Source organism: Vulpes lagopus, chromosome 7 (genome assembly GCF_018345385.1).
Source record: "Vulpes lagopus strain Blue_001 chromosome 7, ASM1834538v1, whole genome shotgun sequence".
NCBI classification, from domain to species: domain Eukaryota; kingdom Metazoa; phylum Chordata; class Mammalia; order Carnivora; family Canidae; genus Vulpes; species Vulpes lagopus.
The window spans coordinates 118,914,451-118,940,894 of NC_054830.1; the positions used below are offsets into that span (position 1 = coordinate 118,914,451).

Here is a 26,444-nt window from a genome sequence, read left to right on the forward strand (position 1 = left end):
TCTAATGAATAAATAAATAAAATCTTTTAAAAAAATAAAAATCAACTGTACTTTTTTGAAAGTAACCAACAACTGGAAAAACAAATTTAAAAGGCAATACCATTTTCAGCAGCATCAAAAAGAAATATTGTAGAGATAAATTTCAAGGACTGAACAATACATAAATACTGACCCCTCCAAGTAGCACTGTTAAAGAGCAGAACACAATATAAAAGTCAATTTTCCTCTAAATTCTATCCAAGGTGTGGGATTCAGTTACTACAGTGCCCACAAGCCATGATCATAAGTGATCTTGCCTATATGGTTGTCTCAGAGAACAGTATTAGTCTCAAAACCTCCACAGTATTTTAAGGTTCAAGCCATAAATACAAACTAGTAAAATAAACCACTTCTGAAACTCAGTCTGAAATGTTTCTTACCCTCATAACTCTTTTCTTTGTGTTCTTTCATCAACTGACAAATCTGGAAGTAAATTTCATCATGTAGTGAGTAATAGAAGTCATGGGGAAGGCTTTATCTTTGAAACACAGTAATAACTAAAGAATACCTCCTCAGGTCTTTAACAGTTCTGGTTCATGGGGGGAAAAAAAAAACTTCCAAAGGCAATCTGGTCCTTATTAAACCCTGTTCACATTTTTTTAAAGCTCTTAACTACAAAGGCCTGTTTGAAAATGGATGCTTCCCTCAAAGCCAAGAATTCTTATTATAAGGACCCTTAGCATGAGCAACTAAGAAATTAGAAAGCAATGATTTACTTTACAATAGGTATCTTTAACGAATCTTTTAAATAGGTTTTCCATTAAGTTTACAAGTTATGTAAACAGTCAATTAAACTTTGCTTTTTAAGGATATATGTATCACATAAAATACATATAACCAACACATATTAAGAGCCTAGTATGTGTCAGTGTGTCATTTTGATGATCTTTTAAAATTCTAGCTATACTCAAAGCAACAACTAATCCCAAATAAGAAAACAAAAGCTCAGAAAGGTTAAGAGACTAGCCCAAAAATATGCACCTGAAAGAGAAAGGCAGAATTCTAAACCACATGTCCACCCTTTTTTCATGTCAGAAAGCAAAAGCAAAACAGAAACCATCAATTATTCAAATGTTTATTGTACACCCTCTGCAATACTTTTCTACTTAAAAGTTCTACTCCTTACCTCAACATTATTTTCCTCTTTATAAACTGATTTCATTCCTTGTATGCCTAGAACTGTTTTCTATTTTGACTGAATTTCAATTCAATTTTCAGCAACAGAAAAATACTCCCTTTTCATTAGCTCAAATTTACTCTTGTCAAAAAAAATATATACAAACACTTAGAAGTGGAAAACTTTGTAATATACACATATATGTTGGCAAAAAAATAAGCTCATTACAGCATTTTCCTGCAAAAATGAAAAATGAGATCAAGACATGTTAGTCAAAACTAAATACAGGCAAGACAAGGGAGCTCAAAAGAAAACAATGAAGAAAACCTTGGTAATGAAGAAAGAGTAATACATTGCAAATATTTGATCTTTAAGATACATGAGTGTTTTTTATAAAAAGATATACATGGCTGTTGAAAACAAAATTTATAACAGTGGAGTTTTCAGTGTATGTTGATATGTATATGACTACAACATAAAGAGGGGAGAGTATCAAAATTCTTTCAGTGATATATTTGAGATCTGTATATTTTAATGCATATACATTATGTCTCAAAGATATAAAGTTATCATATCACTAGGTTGTACAACTGAAACTAATGCAATATTGTATGTCAGCTATACTAAAAAAAATTGAAAAATAAAAGGATGAAGAAAGATATAAAAATTTTCTTTCCCTGAAGAAAATTTAAATCATTCTTTATATATAAATAAAAAACTGGGGATCCCTGGGTGGCCCAGCAGTTTAGCGCCTGCCTTCAGCCCATGGTATGATCCTAGAGTCCCAGGATCAAATGCCATATTGGGCTCCCTGTAAGGAGCCTGCTTCTCCCTCTGCCTGTGTCTCTGCCTCTCTGTGTGTCTCTCATGAATAAATAAATAAAATATTTTTTAAAATAAATAAATAAACACAAATTTTAAAGCAAAAATTACTACAAGTAAATATTTCACTTTTTTCTTCCTAAAAATGTTAAAAATTACATTTCCCTAACATTGCACAAAAAAAACCCAAAACACTCTTCTTTCTCAAGATTCACTGAGCTCATTAACATCTTTCAAAATTATATAATTAAAATGGTTTTTGTTAAATGAAAACACAAACCTATTTAGGAAAAGAAAAGACACAATTATGCAAGACAATTTGCTGCAACAACTCACCAATCCAGATACCCAGTCTAGCAATAACAAGAATGCATAAAGAGAAAAACTTTTCTGAGCAATGGAACTCAGCACATGCATTCATCTGATTCCTAAAGAAGTCTCTTGAAATCCAGTTCTCTTAATTTAGATAAGACCCAATGAATTTGGCTATCAAGAAAAGCAAATCAAAAGAACAGCGTACTGCCAGCAACAGTACTACACAAGATAAATAGTATGCTACAAGACATTTAATATAAAAAAACCCTATTAAAAAATACACTACCCAAAATAACTATAAATCTACAGTAATCAATACACAGTAGTTTGTGAAAGAACAAAAAGATAATTGAATAGAATATAGAGAGCCAAAAATAGACCAGCATAACAAATATAATCATCTTTGACAAACAAGCACAAGCAATACAATGCAGCAAAGTTTTTTCAACCAATGGTACTCAAACAACTGGATGTCATCCATATGTTAAAAAAAATTAATCTAGACATAGATTTTATACTCTTTACAAAAATTAACCAAAATGGGTCAAAAGACCTGTCAATTGCAAAACTATAAAATTCCTGGAATATAACATGGAGAAAATCTAGATGACCATGGGTTTAGAGATGACTTTTTAGATGTAACACCAAAGGTGTGACCATTGAAAGAAATAGTTGATGAGCTAGACTTGGTTAAAATTAAAACTTCAGTTTTCTGCTAAAGACACTGTCAAGAGAATAAAGATAAGCCACAGACTAGGAGAAAATATTTGCAAAAGATACAGCTCATAAAGAGCTATTATCCAAAATATACAAAGAACTCTTAAAATCAACAGTAATAAAACAAATAACCTGATTAAAAATGGGCCAAAGAGGGGCACCTGGGTGGCTCAGTGGTTGAGCATCTGCCTTTGGCTTAGGCTGTGATCCCACAGTACTGGGATCAAGATCCGCATCAGGTTCCCTCTCCCTCTCCCTCTGCCTATGTCTCTGCCTCCCTCTGTGTGTCTCTCATGAATAAATAAAATCTTTTAAAAAGTTTGAAAAAAAATTAAAGTACAAATGCACAAGACCTTAAAAGACACCTCACCAAAAAGATACATAGATGACAAGTAAGCATATGAAAAAATGCTACACATCCTGTGTCATCAAGAAACACAAATTAAAATGAGATAACACTACTGTGACACAGTGATTTATAGGAAATATAATCATCATTCAGATGACATTCACCAGATATATATTTCTTAAGATATATTCAGTCTTTAGCCACAGTTATTTTTTTTTTATTTTTTTAAAAGATTTTATGTATTTATTCATGAGAGACACAGAGAGAGAGGCAGAGACACAGGCAGAAGGAGAAGCAGGCTCCGTGCAGAGAGCCCAACGTAAGACTTGATCCTGGGTCTCCAGGATCACACTCTGGGCCAAAGGCAGCACTAAACCGCTGAGCCACCCAGCCTGTCCTAGCCACAGTTCTTGAAAACACTTCCGGACCATAAAGGTGAAATGGGTATCCTGTTATTAATGAAGGTGAATTCTGAACCCTCTCAAGGTCAGGGGCTGGTTGCCAGGAAGACCAACCATATGATTAGAGGGTTGGAAATTTCAGTCCCACCCCCACAACCTTTGGCAGGGAAGAGAGGCTGAAGGTTGAATTAGCCAATGGCCAATGCATTAGTCAATCATGACTATGTAATGAACCCCCCATAAAAACCTAAGAGGTTTTTTACCCTTTACAACTCTTTTACCCTTTTAGAAGACTTTACACTTTAGACTTTTCTGGTTCTTGGGGAACCAGAACGTTCGCTGCATGTGTCAGCAAGCCAGGTCCCACAAGCTTCACTAGGACAGAAGTGCCTTTGTTTGAGATCTCATCCTACATTCTTATCCTTTATCATGTCCTATAATAAACTGGTAAACCTAAGTAAGTTCTTTCCTGAGTCTATGAAACCACTCTAGCAAATAAATTGAACTTAAGGAAGGTGGTACTGGAGCCTCTTATCTGCAGATAATCAGTCAGAAGCACAGGTAACAACCTAGAGCTTCAAAGTGGTATCTGAAGTAGGATGTGGAGAGCAATCCTGTAGGAAGGAATTCTTAACACCTTGGGATCAGATGCTATCTCCAGGTAGACAATGTCAGAATTTAAGCTGAATTCTACTACAAGTGTCTGAGAATTGCTTGGTGTTGTGGAGGGAAAAAGCTCTTTTCCACACAGGAGTTTGTCCCAGGAACCCTAGAAGAACTACATAGCCATTAATAAAGGTGGAAATCTAAAACACTAACAATACCGAGGGCTGGCCAGAATGTGGAGCAATAGGATCATTTCTTGGCAGTGGGAATGCAAAATGTGCAGGCACTCTGAAAGATAGTTTAGGGGCTTCTTACAACATACTTCTAACATATGATCCAGCATTGTCCTTGGTATTTACCCAAAGGAGTTGAAAACGTAGGTCCCATAAAAACCTGTACATAGGGGGATCCCTGGGTGGCTCAGCGGTTTGAAGCCTGCCTTCGTTTGGCCCAGGGCGTGATCCTGGAGTCCCGGGATCAAGTCCCACATCAGGCACCCTGCATGGAACCTGCTTCTCCCTCTGCCTATCTCTGCCTCTGTGTGTGTGTGTGTGTGTGTGTGTGTGTCTCTCATGAATAAATAAATAAAATCTTAAAAAAAAAACTGTACATGGATGTTTATAGCAGCTTTATTCATAATTGCCAAAATTTGGAGGCAATCAAGATGCCCTTCAGTAGAAGAATGAGTAAAAAAAACTGTGGTACCTCCAGACAATGCAATATTATTCAGCACTAAAAAGAAATGAGCTATCAAGAAACCTTGGAAAACCTTGGAAACCTATGGAAAACATGGAGAAATCTTAAATGCGTATTACCAAGTAAAAGAAGCCAGTTTGAAAAGGCTACATACTGTTTATTTCAAACTACATGTATTTGGAAAAGGCAAAACTATGGAGACAATAAAAAGACCAGTGGTTGCCAGGGGTTTGGAGAGAGGGAGGTAAGGGACAAGGGATGATTAGGTGGAGCATAGAGGATGCCTAGGGAAGTAAAACTCTCCTGTATGATACTATAATGGTGGATACATGTAATTATAAATGTATCTAAAACCCACAGAATGTGCAATACCAAGAGTAAACTATGGACTCTAGATGGATAATGATGTGTCAGTGTAGGTTCATCAAATGTACCAGTCTGGTGGGGAATGTGGATATTGGGGTGGTGCTGCAGGGAGTATAAGGGAAATCTCTGTACCTTCTGCCTAATTTTCTGTAAATCAAAAACTTCTTTTAAAAAACTGTTCTAAAAAATAACATCTATTAAAAAAAAAAGCACTGGTATTTAAATGCATTTTCTCTAAACTTAGATAACCTTCTCCAACTAAACTTGATTACTATATAATAGTAATCATACAAAACTTACAAGGCTGAATCATCCAGAAAATGTAAATCATGCTCATCATATTTTGTCTAAGAAAATGAGGAATTGTCCAATTCATTTTTAAACTGTTAAAATGTAATTATAAAATGTAAATACATGTTTTTAAACTGCTAAAAAGCTGTTTGGGAGCCTCAGAGCTGTCCTCAGGAATTTGGGCAATTAAGTGAGAAATTATATGAATCACATCATCAGATGACAGCACAGAAAGAAGGCATTTTTGTAAAACCATTCTGTGATCCCTTTGCTCCTGTACAGAAAGCTTACCACTTAGAGGCTTGAAATGTTATTCTTCTAAGCAACACAGATTTTTATTAACACAAAGCAAATGGCAGTTTATTCCTCAAATCCTAGTCCCTTTCTTCATGAATACTCAATATTAATTTTTTAAAAATTAGACAATTCTAATGTTACTTACTAGAGAGAAATGCATAGTATTTATTCTATCTCAAATGACTTAAACAAGAGTTTTTTCATGAAATGACAAAGTGATCCAAAAGGAAGATTATGAGGTTCAAAGCAGTTGACAAAACAAAACTCTTTAAAAAGATTAAAAATAAGACACTCAAGCAGACACAATTTAAAAAAACAATTCAACATGATAACAGTAAAGAAGGCTTCCACTAAGGCAGACCACAAAAATCCACATGTCACACATAGCTTTAGTAAGATTTCATCTTGGACAGTGACTTAAGAAGGTTTTAGAAGGTACATAAGTGAAGCACGACATCTGCATTTTGAACATTAATCATCCAGTGAAGATCAACAGATACGTAACACAGGAATAAAGAAGCTAAAATCCACAATGTGATTTTACACTATTCTTCCATCTTTTTCCTTTTCAAATCTGATACAATGCAGTGATCTTCACAAAGGAAAAATAAATCTGCACAAATGTCTATATGGTCATATTCTCTTTTGAAGTATGTATGTACAAAGTTCTTGAATGCACAAGAATAAATAAATGAATAAGAAGGCTTTAATTCCTCTTAAAAGGGTAATCACCAAAGCCCAGGCAAAGCAGGAAAGAAATCATAGAAAAGAAATAATATATACACAAATTAAAATCACCACTAAAAGATCATATTTTCACTTTTTCTTTTTTATTTGCTCCTGACTCCTCACAAAGCCAAGTGCTCTAGAAACTCAAAACATCATTAATAAGCCCATGTTCGCAGCCATCTCACTTAAAAATGCTTTAACTCTTCAGCACTTAAACTCACATGACTTTAGCTTACTCCTAACTTCTTAAAAAACAGGAAATCATGTAATCTGGGAAACAAATTTTCTCTCTGTTAATATTGCCCACTACTTCCCAAGTACTATGTCAAAACTGAGAAGCAGGGTTTTGATAAATAGGAGAAAGTAAGGGTTAAAGCTTTAGTTCTTTGTAATACTGGCCAAAGAAATATTTTGTTTTCTTTCTGAAAAAGGAGTAAAAAGAGATTACTCTAATAGTTAAATGCCATTTCCCAAGCTCTGAAGGCTTTTCCTAACAAGGACAAACATATCAGATTCACTTTGCCATTTCTACAAATAGAATGCTGTTACATTTACCATTGTTCAGATAAAAAAAAAACACTGGGCCATAAGGAAGTTGTGACTTCATGTCTCACAATAAAATGGTGGTGAACCTTTGTTAGTTGTTATGAAATAGTCTGTTAACAACCACCATGACATGAAAATCTCTCACAGACACTGTTCATATAAGTACAGGTGTATCTGATTTTAATAGAAGACACAATTCTGAAAGTTGTGTATCTACTCAACCTTATTTTAAATCTATCACAAAAGTGTGCTACTGAAAGGCACTCCTCCCGCAAACACTACCTGAAGGCAACTAATTTTAGATATTTGAAACTTTTCTTAAAGTAAGGCAAATTTGCATTTTTCAGGCATTTCAGACAGCTGAAAAGAAAAAGAAATACCATGGCTCTACTATCAGGAGGCTGTCAGGGAAAATCCTATTAGCAAGTGCTATTAGTTCTGATCGAGAGAAGAAACAGGGACATGGCATATATAGCAGGTAAGTCTGGGAAGAAGCCTGGGTCAGATGACTGCTAAGGTCTTTAACAACAAGTGACTATATACTGTAAGGTACACTTGAGCAGTGATGATGGGTAAGTACTGACTGGTTTACATTTCTGTCTATTCTTCCTTTTGAGTGAGATGTCAGGGATGAAATCTAAAAGCAGAAAATTAAGTTTGACTTTCTCTGATATGAAAACTTATCATGGTTTAAAACTTAAAAATAAACTACTATAAATATAACCTAGAACTGATTTTTTTTAGAAAGGCAAAGAAGTAACTCCATGGGAAAGAATATGGCATCATAAAAAGAACCTGAAAGTCTAATAATTCACACCACATAAAAATTAATTCTAGATGGTAAAGGAAAACATAGAATGTCTTCATCTAATGGGGACAACGACTTATTAGGATTCAAAGAGTAATAATCATAAAACAAAAAATTAATAATTGATTTCACAAATATTTACAACTTCTGCACATCCACTGGCACCATTAAGATAATGAGTAGATAAGCCACAGACTAGGAGAATCTACTCACAGTACATATATTTGGGAAAGAATTTATATACAGGACATATAAAGAATTCCTACAAATCAATAATCAAATGACACACATGTCACAAAAGAATGTATACAAATGGTCAATAAGCACAGGAAACTGCTCAGAATCACGAGTTATGGAGAAACAAAATATCATTACATACCCACTACAACAGCTAAAATGAAAAAGAATGACAACTCCAACTGTTGTCAAGACTGTGAAACAAACATAACTCTCATTCACTGCTGGTGGAAACAAAATGGTGTAAATACTTTGGGGTACTGATGGGCAGATTCCTATAAAGTTAAACAATACCTACTATATGACCCAACAATAATTCTAATCTTAGATATTTACCCAAAAGAACTGAAAACATATGCCCACTAAAAGGTTTAAAAATCTCTATTAGTAAAAACCTTTTAATAATCAAAATGTTCATCAACATTAGAATATAAAATCTGTGTAGGGTATCTGTGCAATGGAATACTGATTAGCCTTAAAAAGAAACAAATTATCAGGGTGCCTCCATGGCTCAGTCTGTTGAGTGCCCAATTCTTGATCTTGGCCCAGGTCATAATCTCATAATCTTGAAGAGATCAAGCCTCCAGTCCGGCTCAGTGCTGGGTGTGGAGCCTGCTTAAGAATCTCTTTCCCTCCCTCTCCTAATGCCCCTCCCTCTTCTCTAAAAAAAAGAAAAGAAAAAAATACTGAAAAATAAACATTAGCCTCATACTAAGCAAAAGAAGCCAGATGATTCCATTTATACGAAGTAATAGAATTAGCAAAACTAATCTATGGTAAAAAGAAATCCTATCAATGGTTACTTTTAGACAAAGTATGGAGAGAACAAGAATAGAGTCTAGAGGATGATGATAATGTAAATTTTGACAGGGCTGTGGACTATCCATACTCAAATGCTGTAAATTTTACTCAATGTAAATTTTATTTCAATTTAAAAATGAACTTTTCAATAAAACAAGAATTATAAATACTGTCAATTCTAGTAAGCTTGCTTTACATACTGCTATTTGCCACCAATTCTGAAACGATATTCTGAGGATCTTAGCCTTCTAACAATGAGTAAACAGAGTAGTGGTAGCCAGATTTCTCACTGTCCACAAAAAGACATATATAGAGGAAAGAGAAGGGAATTACACACATGGAAAACAAGGATGCTACTTTGTGATATTAGACTAAAATTAAATGTATCAGCATCAACTCGTGATTCTTAATAGATAAGCATTAACACATGTGTAGGCATATTTGCATATGTATATATGTGTGGACGTGTGATTCACATATGCATATGCATTTCTAAGTTCTGCTACAGAAAGAGTCTAGAAATAATAACACACCAATAGCAATGAATATATCCAGTGCCCAAATCTTGCTTTCTATCATTATCCAATAAAAGGGAGAAACAAGAAAAATCTAGAACAATTTGTAGCTCCAGAAAGTAAAGGTCTCAATCATGAGAACAAAAGGATAGATCAGCCAGCTTGATGGAGCAACCAATGACCAAATCTGGGACAATGTGAGTAGTATCAAAAGAAAGAATGACAGTAATAAACTATACTGCTTTCAATAAAATTCAAATTCATGAGTCCATACTGACAAAAGTCCTTAAATGGGAAAGGAAGAAAAACCTTTTGCTTACATTAGATCAATAAACACACAAAGAATAATCAATTAGGAAATCATCACTGGATGCTAAATCTAGTAAGTAAAATTTGAGGAGGAACAACATATTTGTATTTACATAAACTCAAAAATCTACTTACAAAATACTTTTGAATTGCAAAGACAAAACTTATAGATGGAGGATCTTAGAAGACACTACACTAAAGCAATGGGCCAAAACTTGAAACCAAATGCCATCACATGCCTCCTGACTTGATGCACTGACAACATGTCACTTGTGATTTTGTGCTACAAATGCATACTCAAATAGAATCATGAAGAAATTATGAGACAGACTCAAATTGAAGACATTCCACATAATAGCCAAAGGTACTTAACAAAAATATCCAGGTCATGAGCCATAAAGAAAGGTAAAGGAGTGTTCCAAATAAAAAGAGACTAAAGAGATGTGACAAACAAATTATGTGTTCCTGGACAGGGAAAAAAACAAAAAACAAAAAACTGTAAGAAACTCTGTAAGGTTGATATTATTGTATAAGGAACCCTCTTTAAAAAGTTACATAATTTGCCCCAAGTCATATAGTTACTACATAGTAAACAAAACCACTAAGGTAGGGCAGCCCCGGTGACCCAGCGGTTTAGCGGCGCCTTCAGCCCAAGACTGATCCTGGAGACCCAGGATCGGGTCCTGCGTCGGGCTCCCTGCATGGAGCCTGCTTCTCCCTCTGCCTGTGTCTCTGCCTCTCTCTCTCTCTCTGTATCTCTCATGAATAAATAAATAAAATCTTTAAGAAAAAAACAAAACCCTAAGATATATACTCTTAGCATTAAATGTATTGGGTAGGATGCCCTCTCCATGGCTTGCTGTATCAGAGAGCCAGTCTCAATCAAAAATCTTCACACACTAAATGCAGCTAAAATTAAGTATTTGCTCATATTCTTTAATATAAGGATAATCATATGCATCAGCCTCACTGTGTATCAAAGCTGAACATTTCAAGTTGTCACATAAAAAAAAAGACATGGTGAATGATATGCCATTCATTTACCCTAGAACAACTTAAAGAGTTGTAATAAATATAAATCAAAGTTAACTCTAGCGAGCTGTGATAAATAATAATTACAACAGAAGCAACTGTAATCCCACCAAAACTGAACCATAATAACAAAAACTTGCACTGTTAGCATAGTTACTAAATTCAAATTTCTGTACTTATGAAAGGTATACGTACCTTTTCCTAAATGTGTGTTTATGCTCATATATCTAGCTGTTCCTGTAAGGCTCTTGTGTTCTCTGTATGGTATGTGTTTCTTCGTCTCTGGATCAATATATTCCTTTGCCAAACCAAAATCTATAATATGAATAACTTGCTGGGTTTTGTTTCCTGGACGTCCTATTAAGAAGTTCTCAGGCTTTACATCTCTGTATATCAAGTTCTTTGAGTGGACATATTCCATGCGAGAGATCTTGATTCACCAAAAAAAAAAAAAAAAGGAAAGAAAGAAAAAAGAAAGTTTTATTTTAGGCTATGACTAGCATAAAAAGAGCATGATAGAGATGAGAAAATTCTCACATAGAAAACAACATAAAGAAGAAAAAAGTAAGAAACTGTTTCAACCCTTTAAAAGTAATATAATATCAGTCTATAGTTTCTCAAAAATATATTCAATTATGACTAGAAGTCTTTGGTTTCACTATTACAGTCACTTATAAATGAAAGTATTTGAACTTCATAAATTGCTTTCACGCTGGTAAGCCAGATCTGTCAGCACTTATAGATGAAGCCACCTCAGACACCCAAACAAGTCTACCAATACGAAGTCTTGAACTGAGACATACAGAGACATCTTCATAAAGTTGGAATCTGTTCTTCCTTATCAATCCAATCATGGAGTAACTGCTATATTAAAGAAACTTGGAGTCTAAATTGTTAAATAAAAACAACACAGTATCCTTCAGGAGACCTCTTTTTTCTTTTTATAACTTATGTCTTTCTTTAGGTATTAAACATTTTAAAAGATCTTGAAACCAGAAAATTCTGGAAGACCAATCTAATGATAATATAGTACATTTCCACTAATTCTTTTACACATTCTCAAACAATGTTCATTGTATAAACTGTCACAGTGTAGGACATGACAAACAAGAAAACAAAATTGCTTCATTTAGCGATAATAATAGTTGACAACACAATGTAAATACACAGCCACTTAGGACATTTTAGTTTGTTAACAAATTCTGGATCATAATATAAAATATTCTATGACCAACACTTTTCATTAATGATATATTTTGAGCATTTTCCAGGTTACAGGACATTTTTTAATACACAGTTTTTAAAGGCTACATATTATTTATGGCTGTTAATAATTTATTCAACTAATTCTATTATCTCTACATTTGGGTTTTTTCTCACTTTATGATAAACATCCTTGCACAATATGCTTTTAAGTATATGTGAACACTTCGGCTGGATATATTTGTAGAGACAAAATTAATGAGTCAATGGAGAAAAACAATTTTAAGATTTTGCAACATTCTACTGGCAGTGATTTCAAAACTGCCTTAAATCATTCTCTAAGTTGTTTCCTCATAGGTTCCTTGAAAATTTAAATATTTTATAAGACTCTCCCATTGTTTCTTCTTTTTCTAGGCCATTAGAATTTATCCCTAACATTATAAATCCACATTTCTCTTTTCTAAGCATTCCTCTTCTAATATGAAAGCTAGACACAATTCTCAAGCTGAGCATTCTGATCTTAAGGCACTAAGGTATTAATTCTTTTACCCAAATAAAATGTACTTGGCTCGGTTATTTTGAGTTCTACACATCCTAAGAAGACGAAATGCAGAAACGTCATTAGGTCAAATCTTCTGTGAAGATAACAACACAGACCTTGAGATTTTCTATCTAAATGTGTGACACCAAAGGAACCATGGCTTCAGAACCTCCTGCTTGACTTACCAGCTGGATAGCGATCATGAGAACTGTCTTAAGAGAAAACGTCCTGTCACATAAATCAAACAAATCTTCCAAACTAGGTCCCAGAAGTTCGAGCACCATGGCATTGTATTTACCACAAGGGCCAAAATAGTAAACTTGAGGTATACCATCTGAGGGAAAAGAAAAAGGATTTTAATCATTTCCTTATCTTAAATATCATATTTTTCTTCCTTAGAAAATCAATAGGTGGCATTAATCTTTTTTTTTTTTTTTTTTCAAGAACTGCAGCAGTATCTGCACTTTTTCCAAACATACAATGAATTTTTCCGGAATCAATCTCCTCCCTGTACCTTTTCCTTCATGTTCACAGGGCAGCCTGGTTCCATCTCTCCTGCAGCTGCATTACTGAACTACATCATAAACAGTGCTTCAGTGTTGGTCTCCAACACCTTACCAGAGAGAGGAAGTGAGAGAATATGTTTCCTTGCCACACAGGAAAGATACGATTTTTTTTTAAACAAACAAGTCACTGTTCTCTTTAGTAAGTCTGAAGTAGGCATAATGCTAGGATTACCCTCCAAGATTTCCATTCTCTGCACATACATCATACAATTCCCTTCCCACGAGTGCAGGTAAGACCCCAGATTTCATTCTTGTGATTAGGTTATGCTATGTAACAAGGTGATGTAATTAAGGCCTCATCAGTGGGCCTGAACAAGTCAGGTAAGCCCTTTAAAAAGGAGGGTCCAAAGTCAAAGATATTCAAAGCAGCAGAGAAACTCTGATTTTTAAAAAGCAAACTGTCATGTTGTAGAAGAGGCCATGTGCCCCGGAATGTTGGGCAGGCTCTAGCAACTGAGGGCCTCGTTCCTATAGCCATGAGGTATTGAACTCTGAAAATAATCAGTGAGCTTGGAAAAAGACTCTGAGCCTCAGGTCAGACTCTAGTCCAGGCTTACACCTAGATTTCAGCCTGGCAATACTCTCCACAGAGGACCCAGTTAAGCCATGCCTGGAGTCCTGGCCCACAGAAATTGAGAGATAAAGAAGTCTCTTCCACTATGCTACTATATACTACGTAATTTATCATACAATACAAAATAATACAAATCCCAAATATGAAGCCTAAATGCACATAAATCACCTGTATTTTATTTTTAGAACTAAGAGATTTGCAATAAACATATCATCAGTGATCAATTTATCTTAACAATGCATTTATTTGTGTAAAGTAAACTCCTTCCATCTTCAACGTCTCACTTTTACTTTCAAGTGATTTTTTTTTTTTTTTGCTTGTTAGTTTGTTTTTAGTAATTTTAGAAGGGAAAAGAGTCTCTAGATAAAACTTTCCTATTCTTTTTTAAACTTTCCTTTTTTAAACTGTCCTGTTCTTTTTCAAATTCATTGTAGTTGCACTTATCTGTAACATTAGCAATTTGAATAAGACCAGTTTTTCTCAAATGTGAATAGTGAGGCAGCAGAACATCTGGGGAAGAAGGCAAGACAGGTAATAAATTGGTGAGGGGAGTGGACACATTCAAACTGCATACATGACCCACCCCCGAAACAGATTCATATACACCTTCTCCATATATGTATGTCAGCACACCTTGCCACACACTCACACACACAAACACTTCCCTTCACCATGGGCATCACTGTTTTAGCATAAGCCACTCTTACCATAGCCAGTCTTGCAAGCATGTGTCAGATCTACCCCTCATATGTGTAAAAACAGGGAAAAAGTTCAGAAATAGTGAAATGAAAGCTCACTAAAGTTTATTCCAACTCTGAAATACTACTTTTATTGTGCTATACACTGCTTTTATTATACTATTAAGAGCCTGGAGCTGCAATTAAGACATTAATACTTCTGAGCTACTGAGTTTTTAAAATTATTTCCACAAGGCCATATTTTTCCCCTCTCTGCCACTGGAAGTTAATTTTCATGCTCTTCATTTAGCAATCTCTAATAACTCACTTCTACCCTAGTTTGTTGCTTCTGATCTGTAAGATGCAAGCAAAGCAGATCATCAAGTTTGTTAGAACTATATATGGAATGGAAAACTAAACAGGTTCTGAGGTTCTTCCATGAAAGGACTGTCAAAGAGCTTTTCAACTTCCTTCAGAGGCACCATCTGTATTCTTAATATTCATTTAAGTTGTTGTGAGATGACCTCTCAATAAGGTAGCAATATATCTTGGTTTATTAAATGACTGATTTATTCAAATGTTTTCAAAGCTTTCCAGAAACAGAAAATCATTTAAGTAATCTCACGGTCTTAATTCAATGAATGCTTATAGAACAGGCACTACATCTTTATGCATAGGGTGAGACATGATGGGTTAAAAGGGTGGACAAGACACCTTGATCAAAAATAATTTAACCAGGGAATGCAAATTTAGGTTAACATTCAAATATCCACCAATGCAGCTCACCAGAGTAACAGAATAAATATGAAAAAACATGACATCATCTTAAGAGATATTGAAAAAGCATGTGACATCAACTCTCAGCAAATCTGGGAAAGAGGGTAACTTCCTCAGTCTGGTAAAGGGCCTCTATGAGAAACTCACAGCTAACATCATACTTAATGGTAAAAGAATTAATGCTTTCCACTTATGACTGGAAACAAGACAAGGATGTCCACTTTCACCTCTTCTATTCAACAGTATAGAATTCTACATTGTTGAATTCTATTCAACAATGCAGGAAAAAAAAGCCATTTTAAAAAATGAACAAAGAGAGTCCGTTACTTTAAGCAAAAGTGAAATAATTTACTCGTTCCTATTTGTTACCAATAATAAAATTCAAGCTTTCACAGAAAAATTAGATTTTTGCCAGGATGACTTTTGAAAGCTTCCCAATACTAAAGACAGAAAAACACAATACCTTTTCCGATAAAACTGTGGTAACATTTACTACAACTTAATTTTAGGTAATAAATATGGCAATAATTGAAAATCTCATTCAGTAAATCAGTTTTTTCCAAGTGACCAATGCATGTTTTTATAAAACCATGAACAGGTAAATGATCTAAAATATAATGGATTTTAATGTAAGAGAGACTAGGAAAATGCTTTTCCATGTGGCTTCTAGCTCTACACTACAACTTTAAGAAACTACCACTGGTCAAGTTTTAGTGTAGTACCAAAAAGATATTTATAATCTAAAAGCTACTTAATTAGCCCAGACTAACAAAGCTGTGAGTTAAAATCTTGTTGGTGAAATACGAATTGGAACATTTTTAGAAGAAAACTGTCCTAACCTTTTCAAAAAACCCAAAAACATGCATAAGACCATACTGAAGTTGTGGTGCTGGTAACAGTTTAAAAAAAAAAAAAAAAAAAGAAGAAGGAAGGAAGGAAGGAAGAAACTAAATGGGAACCACCTAAACATTCATCAACTACAGACTAATTTAACAAATTATGTTCATCAATTATGTCATACCCATATTGTAGAACACAACACAGCCTTTAACTACCTGTGGGGATACACTGTGAAGGACAACTTCTGTTATTTACTTCCTATAATTCTGAAGTGATCATTTAATTATGTTGTTTACAACAATCATACATTACTTTTAAAATAAAATGTTTTTAATGAGTTATTAAACACACATACGAAAAGACACTAGAAGGAAAAAACAGAAAGCTAACAACAGAGATTAGAGGAAGCACAGGTGACTTCCACTTCCATTTTTATACTTTTTAAACTTTCCCAAATTGTTATGAAAAAATGCTATTTTTACAATCAGGAATAAAATGTCTCTGTGTGTCTCTCATGAATAAATAAAAAATCTTTTTAAAAAAGGAATAAAATGCTCATTTTTTTATATTCTTCTGGAACCACAAAGAAAATCTTGATTGGAAAATGATTTAGACTACATTATTTATCCCATGTATTAACTTACTGAGCAAGTGTTTCTTAAACATCCTCCCAAATGTTGAAAATTATACAGGTGTACTTCTACTCATATTAACTATCAGCTTCATTCTGGAGCTCCTAGAAACAAAGCAAAGTATACCTTTCGGACTCTGTCACCTTATAATGTGTGTAGCCTCCCTTGCCTTCCCACCACACCTCACTAACACAAGGAACAGACCTATTCGAAGGCTCAGATTTATTTACTCTGTCTCATTTGAGCTCTTCTAAAGCTGCATTCCAGAAATTTCTACTCTAGCTCCGCCATCCAAGCAGTCAACTTCTCATTTTACTCAACCTTCAAATCTCTTATCAAACTATCTCTATTAAACGTGACACAAAACTATAATTATTCACACACAATTTCTCACAGATGAGGAAAAGCATGCATAAGGAAATCTGCTCTGCTCTACTTCATATAAGCCAACTTGTTGCTAGAGGAGAATTACTGCATCTCTAACATGTACATTCAATCAAGCTATTTACATAACATACCTTTGAGTTCCTAAGTTTCTCAAAAACTTCCTTTTTTTAATGGTTTCAAAGTATCTCAAAATTACATATCTCTACCTTATTCATGATGGCTAAATTTCATAAAAAGCATTACATTTCATCGGGTAAATTTAACAGATATCAGGTAAATTTCATTGGGTAAATTTAACAAATGCTAGACTAAGTCTAGCATTTGAATGAGAATACTTCAGTTTCATCATGCAATATAATTTTACCTTAATATATGACTCAGCATTAAATCTTTGGGGAATGAAAAAGGATAAGCAATTATAAATGACTATGAATCAATGTGTTTACAAACTTCTTAGGTAAGTATTAATAATGTATTTCAACACCAATTTCTTTTTTTTTTTTTAATATTTTATTTATTTATTTGAGAGAGCCGGGGCGGGGGGTGGGGAGAGAGAGAGAGAGAGAGAGAGAGAGAGAGACTATGCACATCAGCAGTGACGAGGGGCAAAGGGACAGGGAGAAGCAGACTCCTCACTGAGCAGGAATTTGATCCCAAGACTCTGAGATCATGACCTCAGTCAAAGGCAGCCACCCAACCAACTGAGCCACCCAGGTGCCCTCAACACCAATTTCATCTCACTGATGTACAAAATCAAGAGTTACAATTTTTCTTTAAAACCCTAGGATGTAAAAAAAATAAAAAAAAATAAAAAAATAAAAAAAAAACCCTAGGATGTGGGATCCCTGGGTGGTGCAGCGGTTTGGCGCCTGCCTTTGGCCCAGGGCGCGATCCTGGAGACCCGGGATCGAATCCCACGTCGGGCTCCCGGTGTATGGAGCCTGCTTCTCTCCCTCTGCCTATGTCTCTGCCTCTCTCTCTCTCTCTCTGTGACTGTAATAAAATAAAAATTAAAATTAAAAAAAAAACAACCCTAGGATGTAAAGCAAACTGTGCAAAGGTCAAACTAGAATTTCATTTCCCAGGACAAGTCTGGACAGTTTTCTAACACTGAGCAAGTTAAATTGTTAGGAGTTAGGAAACATTGCAACTAACAAAGGAGTGCTGGGGAGTACCCCAGGCAAAAACAAAATAAAACCACAGCTAATATGAACATGGGAGGCAAAACTACCAGGAAGAGGATTTATGGAAGGAGGAGAGATGAAGGAAAAGAGGGTGAGAGAGAAGAGGAAGGCAGAAAGAAGCCTTAAAAAGAAGAGTAATGAGGTGTTAAATTACTACCCATACCTCTTGACCAAAGTACTTGGCTACTGAATTGTATGAATGCAATAACTCAGAGGCTGGATCAAGCTTTATGTTTGGTCTTGTATCTAGTGAATTTTCAACTATAAACTTATACTACACCCAATTCCAATTGTTCTAAAATTCTTTGTAAGACTACTATAAAGAGCCATCCATTGTGAATTTATGAAAATTAGTTCTGGTAATTTCCAGTATCCCTAACTTTCAAGGCAAGTATATTTTTTCTCCCAAGAATGGGCAAAAATACAAAATTCATATATTATTTGAAAATACAATCTCACCCTTTGTCTCCTAACATTAATTTTATCAAACGCTTCTTTTTATATTTCAGCATTCCATTTAAGTGACAAAACATTAATTAATTAAAGTCACAGAACAACATTAGGAGGTGTAACAAATACTCTTAAGACTGCTTACTATATTTTGTGCCAGGTATTGAAGTACTTCAGCTCCTTATAGTTGGGCAATAGTTAAATGCATCATTAAAAGAAATAATATCATGACGTTTCTTTTCATTTTCATAACTGGTAGTATTCACATGGGAAGGATTAGAACAAAAGCCTTAAAATTCTGACTAGGAAATTTGAAATCTACAGATGTGCTTAAGAAATCCTAAAATCTGATTAGAAATACTATACAGAATTATCACATATGCTATATTCTTTTTCAAGGAAGTTTCACTTTAAGGTGTTCTTAACCTTTAACATAAAAGCTTATACTCTTAACTCAGCAGTTCTCCACATGTGGTCTGGAGACACATCAAGGGAATGGGAAGGGTGGGAACCAAGGGAAGGGAATGGGTGGTCCATGAGACCCTTTCAGGAGGTCAATGACATCAAAATTGTTTTTACAACAACACTAAGATGTCATTTACCCTTTTCACTCTCCTTCTCTCACAAGCAAACAGTCATATTTTCCAGGGGCTACACAACATGTGATATGTCAGTGGACTGAAAGAAGAAGATAAGGAAAATCCAGCTGTTTTCTGGTAAGCCAGAAACAAAGAAATGTGCAAATTCGTAAAATAAAAGCACTCTTTTCAGATTATTTTGATTTGGAAAATGTGGTTAGTTGTGATTTTAAAATGTTAGTGTTAATTCAAAATGAATTAATGTAGGAACAGTTTTATATTTGTTTTAATTTCTCATATGGTAAATATATATAACTCACAACAACAAAAGTTCTCTGGGATCTTCAAAAAGTTTGAAGGGTAAAAAAGGATCCTGAGACCCAGAAGTATGAAAATTGCTGACCTAGCTGAACAGCAAGCTCTGATGTGAACAAGCAGATGCAGTGGGTTCCAGACGTGGCCAACAGTGGTTCCATTAAATATCATAACACCCACATTTAGAAATAAAATTCTACCAATGAACCCCAAATGAAATAAGGTCACCCCACAGTAAAAAGAAAATAAAAGTCTTTCTGTGATAATACTCTTTACACATTTTGAGATCATTCTAAATTTCAAAGAACGTTAAAAAAAATAACACCTACAAACAAGTATTGTCCATTATATTGAATATTACATGAATAAAGAATATTGCATGAATATTGAATAAAATTATATTCATCATATTATGTTACATTATTCATTATTCAGTTATTATTCTCTGGGCCTAATTACGAAGGAAAAAATAAATTCTCTGTATCATTTTACCCAAGCTTCTAGTTTACGTATCTTTCTCTCACAATGTGTTACTTAATATTTAAATCAAAAATAAAAATGAAATATGAAACCATCAACAGTATTTAATGGTTTTATACTTTCAATCTTTTTAATATTACATAGAGAAATTTAAAAATTATGCTGCATTTTAGAAAATTAAATCCGTCACCATTTAGTCCTACCCTAGTCAAAGGTATTTTTTTTTTAATTTAAGATTCTTATGTGATTAATTTCTCACTAAAAATACTATAATTACCACACCACATAGAACTACTCTAATACCTGTACCACATAAACCAAACTAAAAGCACTATTAGTTAAACTTTCCTTATTATGTTGATAATGCATAGCTTTCTTTAAGTGTATACATTCTCCATCAACTATGACTAACACAAAACCTTTGTACTGCTTCTATCAAAAGTAGCAACATACACGGGTAGTCACATATAAATTCCTAAAAGTTGAGCAATGCATAACTGAAAGAAATTCCCATAAAGAGAGGCCTCTGTAAGGAATGAGAAATATTACGCATATTTACGATGTCTTCTCAAAGCAATTAAGCTATGACAGAAAAGGGAACTCTCAGAAGCTGCTACATCAACTGCTGTTGATCTGAGCTTACATTAAGTCTACACTAGTCACTGGCTCACCCAATACAGGATTCTTTATTATGTTTGTTAATACCAAAATGCAATGGGAGATATCCTAATTAGTTTATTCACTTCACTCCCATGGTTTTTACAGCATTTTCTTTTAGTTCTCTCAGACATTTATACACAGAAAGAACAGAATTTCTCATTTCTTCAATATAGAAAACTTTTAATCAGGCTTCTCAATTAAAGGAACTTTAGATATTAATAAATGTAGATATCCAGCTTTAAAAGTTTTGGATTATTACAACCTTTCTTAAAAGTAAACGGTATGATCAGATTTCCATACATTATGGAATCACCAACACACATTTAACTAGCAAACAGCCCTAAATTGTCTTGAAAAGGAAGTGAAAATGGAGGTGTCTGTAAACCAGAGCAAAACACAGAGGAAATACCTAAATCGTGATTTTTTTAACAAGGCACAAGCCAAGAAGGCAGAGGGGTCAGTACAAGGCAGGAAGAAGAGCTCTTTTAACAACTCTCAGAAGGCAATACTATGGAGAAGTATAATTTTAGAAAGAGCCACTGCTGCTATTATCAAATTATTGTTTAGAACTACATAGTTCAAGGCACATCAAAAAGCCAAGGCACTCACTTAGAAACAATGATTTACATATGCATGGTCTCAAACAGTGTGTTTAACACTACTTCTATAGTTACAGATCTAGTTACAGATCGCTGACAACAGTAATTTATAACAGAAAAAGACTATTCTACTTCCTCTCGTAAGTAATAATTTATGACAAAGAAAAGTTATTTTGCTTTCTGTCAGGAAGATTATCAGCTAATAAAGAAATTCTGGGGCAGCCCCGGTGGCTCAACGGTTTAGCACCACGCCTTCAGCCCGGGATGTGATCCTGGAGACCCAGGATGGAGTCCCACATTGGGCTCCCTATGTGGAGCCTGCTTGTCCCTCTGCCTATGTCTCTGCCTCTCCCTCTCTCTCTCTGTCTCTCTCTGTCTCTCTCTCTCTCTGTATCTCTCTCTCTGCCCCTCATGAATAAATAAATAAAATATAAAAAAAATAAATATATATTTCAGGAGAGAAACAAAACAATGTCAGGAAATGTACTGCAAAAGAGGTGACATTTAGCTAGGGCCCAAAGAAAGAAGGAATTCATTGAGAAAGAAAGACATTCCACATAGGAGAATACAGAGGAAAATAATATGATCTATTCAAGGAACAGTAAATTGAGTGTAACCAAAAAGTGGATTAGTAGAAAGAGAAAGAAATTTGGATTTTATGCTAAATGATATGACAGAACTTTGTGATCATCCCAATTGGCCGAAATCCGAGGCAATTACCCTTTTCATCTTGAATGGGTGTGCCACTAATAGCACAAAATAATCCAGAAGAGCAAACAGGTCTTTGGGAAGAGAGCAAAATCACTGGAAAAGTAAAAAGAAGAGAGGGAATGCAATTCTAGGTACACAGAATTTCTGATCCCACTAAGGTCATGCATGTATAACTAGATTTTAAGAATGGAGGCAAGGGATAGAGAACTGGAAGTATTTGGACAGCAATTTCATCTGTTTTCTTCCTTCCGTTTCAAGAAATTCAGGACCATATGATGAAAGCCACATACTAAAAACAGGAGCACAATTCCTTACTTGTGAGTAGCTATATGAACCCTACAATTGTCTACCTGAGAACTGCTTGTTCATTTTTTCTCACAAAACATCCCTTCCCTTGTGTAAACTACTGCTATTGTGATTTTTATGACTGAAAAAGTCATTTGTACCCAGTGCAGTGGTCAGTGTGGTTTTGTCTCTGTTCCTCTTCTTATGTCATGCTCTATACTCTCCCCTGTGGGATCTCAGTCATTCCCTTAGTTTTAGAAACCACCTATATGCTGATGATTCCCAAATCTAGATCTTCCTTTGACTCAATAAATGCTGACTGGATGTGACAAAACAAGACTATTTGATACATTACATTTTTTGCAATCTATTACAGAAAGCAGTAATGGTATGAAACAATACTCTAATCCTGGGGAAAGCTAAGTAGTGAGAGAGAGGCAGCCCCTCATGTACACACTGCAGTAATGTTATATAGAATAGTTTCAGTGTCTGTATAGAATGGATTCAGGAAACAAATACAAAAGAAAACAGAGATATTCTCAGGAAATATTCTATTTCAGAGAAACAGAGACATATGGACTTACAGGAGGTTAAAAATACAGAAATTATATATTTTTTTCACAGATAGCCCAATAAATAATCCTAAATAAATACATCTTTTAATTTTTGCTTTGACTGTGGTCAGGCACACATGACATAAAATCTGTTATTTTAGCCATTTTTAAGTGTTTAGCTCAGTGGCATGAGGGAAATACTCACACCGTTGTACAACCATCACCACTATCCATGTCCAGAACTCTTCCTTCCATCACTTCATCCTGAAACTCCATACCTATGAAATAATATTTTCCTATTTCCCTATCCCCTTACAGCCCCCTGGCAACCACCATTCTGTCTCTATGAATCTGACTACTCTAGGGACCTCAAATAAGAGATCACAGAGTATTTGTCTGTGACAGGCTTATTTTAGTTAGCATAATGTCCTCAAGGCTCATCTATATTGTAGCATATGTCCAAATTTCCCTTCTTTTTAAAGACTGAATAACATTTCATCATATGTATAGATCACACTTTGTTTATCCATTCATCTGTTGATGGACACTTAGGTTGTTTCCATCTTTTGGCTACTGCAAATCATGCTGCTATGAACACAGGGGTATGATATCCATTAGCATGCAATCTTTTGTACAGATAAACAAGAAGTAGAATTGCTGGATCAAATGGTAATTCTATGTTTAATTTTCTTTGAGGAACAGTCATACTGTTTTCCATAACATCTGCAGCTGTACCATTTTACATTCCCACCAGCAATGCATGAAGACTTTGATTTTTCCACATTCATACTAACATTTGTTTACTGGTTATTGGTTTGATAACAGCCATTCTATGGATATGAAGTGGTATATCTTTACAGTTTTCATTTATATTTCTCTAATGATTGCTGATATTGAGCATTTTTTCAGGTGCTTATTGGCCATCTCTACATAGTTGGAGAAATGTCTACTCAAGCCTTTTGCCCACTTTTGAAACACCCTGTCTGTATTCTTGTGGTCAAGTTTTAGGAGTTCACTGAGTCTCAGTATTAATTAATTATACTTATTTTTAAAGAGAATACTAACAATCACACTGCTACTTAAATAAAACTTAAAATATTTTAAGAGAGTTATAAGTAAAATTACCTTGGATGACTCATTTATGATTAAGACCAGTCTGAAAATATAACCCCTTCAAGTATCAATTCCAAAATCAAACTTTTTGTTTATTAGGCTCCATGCCCACTGTGGGGCTTGAACTCGGGACTGTGAGATCAAGAGTCACATCCTTTACTGACTGAGACAGCCAGCACCCCCCAAATCCAACTATTTTAAAAAATCATCAGTCCCTCCCCAAACAACTAAACTCTTGTTTTCTCTACAAAGCTCACATGGGCATTATAAAATGTTTTTAAAATTCATGATTGATATAAAAATTCTGTAGTAACCTAAATTCACGATTCACATAAAATACTCAAAAATATTCACACTTTCGTCAGCTTCATGCAATACCATTCATATTTCAATCTATGTAAATGCTATGCCATGGAGCACAGGGAAGCGTCCTAATATATACTGATTGTCCTCTATATGGTGGACTCTGTCACTATGGAATACTGTAGCCCTATGGCATTCAAGTGGTCAAGACATAGGCCTCATTTTTACTACCCTGACATAATTTTTAAAGTTAAAGAAGGCAAAGATATAATAATAAAAGTAAGTGTACATTTGGTACTCAATTCAATGACTCCCTAAACTCTAAATTGACTTATTCATTCTTCTCTAATTAAAGTGTTCGATCGTATTTTTCCAAATGATAGCCTTACTGTATAAATAATGATCGATCTGCTGTCTTTATTTCCCCAGCATCCAATCTTCCTCTGATTAACACCTCAGTTTCCCAATAGGCAACCATGTAGCCCCATTCTTAGTCCCAGAGTCATCAGTAGCTCCTGAGATGAGCAAAAGATCTAAACCTGGGCAATGAAATTCAGCAATTAAAACAAGGAAAGGCATGAGATCCAAAGTAAGACAGTAAGATTCGGTCCTAGAACTTTCGCTAGAATTTTTAGGGAAAAAAATGACATCGTAATTGCTAAGCTAGGCTATTGGTAACCACCTCCGCCATCTCATAAAAAGGGCCAACCAGAAAATGAAACTTACACACATACACAAAGACAGAGCACAGAAACAAATTCAAGAATGTTCCTGATGGCAGTATTTGAAGTCCTGGATACAATAATGTCTTAAAAATAGGTCCTTTCCCTGAATTTCCAGTAGATGAGCCAATAAACTCTTTTTTTTTTTTTTTTCCACTTAGCTTCTTAGGGCTTTCTATCACTTGCTAGTACTAACTAATATGTATGGTTTCATACATAATTAGTTTTATCCCCCTATCCTTTAAATCTCAGTTGTCAATGATAATTTTGATAACTCCTAGAGGGCTGCTATCAGACTTAAAAATGCATTATGAGAAGACTTCAGTGATAAAAACATTAATACAAAATGTCAACTTATTGTCCCTATAGTGACTACTCATTTGGAAAGTATGCTGTTAGGAAAAAAAAAGAAGGAAAAAAAAGAAAAAAGAAAGAAAAGAATGTGCAAAATTAATAACGTATTAAGAAGTGCTCAGCTCTATCAACTAGAATAAAAACATGTGCTTACAAAAAGACACAAGAAAATAAATCCATTTTATTAAATCCGGGGAAACAAAATATCCCTAGCTGATAAGGAACTACACATACAGAGCCATTACAGTCAGCAGAACAGAAGTGAACAGAAAATGTACAGCTGTGAGAGGCATTTACATAAAGGCAACGCAACATATATAGGAAATCTTCTTATTAGCTTTTTTTCCAATGGCAAAAAATATCCCTGCTCATTAATTTTATAGTTCATATAAAAATACCTGTACTAAAAAAAAAAAATTCACCTTTATTAACTTCATACAATGTAATTACTGCATACTTGTGGCTAAAACAGCAATTTATTTTGTCACAGATCTGGAAGCCAGAAACCTGGAATCATTCTCATTAGGTTGAATCAAGGTATTGGTAGGAGCATATTCTATCTGGAGATTCTAAGGAAGAATCCTGGAAACCTCTTCCAGGTTTCTGTGACTGCCAGCATTCACTGTTATGGCTACATAAGCAATCTGCATTTTAAAACCACTTTGCCTTCTTCTTGGTGTATATAAAATATCTTTCTTTTACAAGGACATTTGTGACTGTATTGAGGTGCTATCCAATAATCCAGAATAATCTACCCATCACAAAATCCTTAATTTCATCATTCCTGCAAAGGTAAATTTACAGGTTCCAAGGATTATGATATGGGTATCTTTTATGGGCCACTTTTCAGCCTACCACTGTCCTAAGTCATTTCAGTAACTATAATATCACCAAAAAGGCTAAGACTTTAGAAGTCATATGCATCTTGTATTTTCAAGTTAATTTT

At 34.6% G+C, this 26,444-nt stretch overlaps 1 protein-coding gene across 12 annotated transcripts in view; it reads right to left on the minus strand.

Annotated features, from left to right (window-relative positions):
- CSNK1G3 (casein kinase 1 gamma 3) overlaps nucleotides 1-26,444 on the minus strand; it is a 113,776-nt gene that overhangs the window by 39,694 nt on the left and 47,638 nt on the right. For all 12 annotated transcript variants that reach the window (XR_005988852.1, XM_041761537.1, XM_041761538.1 and 9 more), the window contains 2 exons: nucleotides 12,923-13,071; nucleotides 11,189-11,423 (listed from right to left, as the gene is read on the minus strand). Coding sequence is in view for 11 of the 12 variants with exons in the window: in XM_041761537.1 (XP_041617471.1) it covers nucleotides 11,189-11,423; nucleotides 12,923-13,071 (384 nt within the window). In the remaining variant the exon portion in view is untranslated. The remainder of the gene's footprint in view (nucleotides 1-11,188; nucleotides 11,424-12,922; nucleotides 13,072-26,444) is intronic.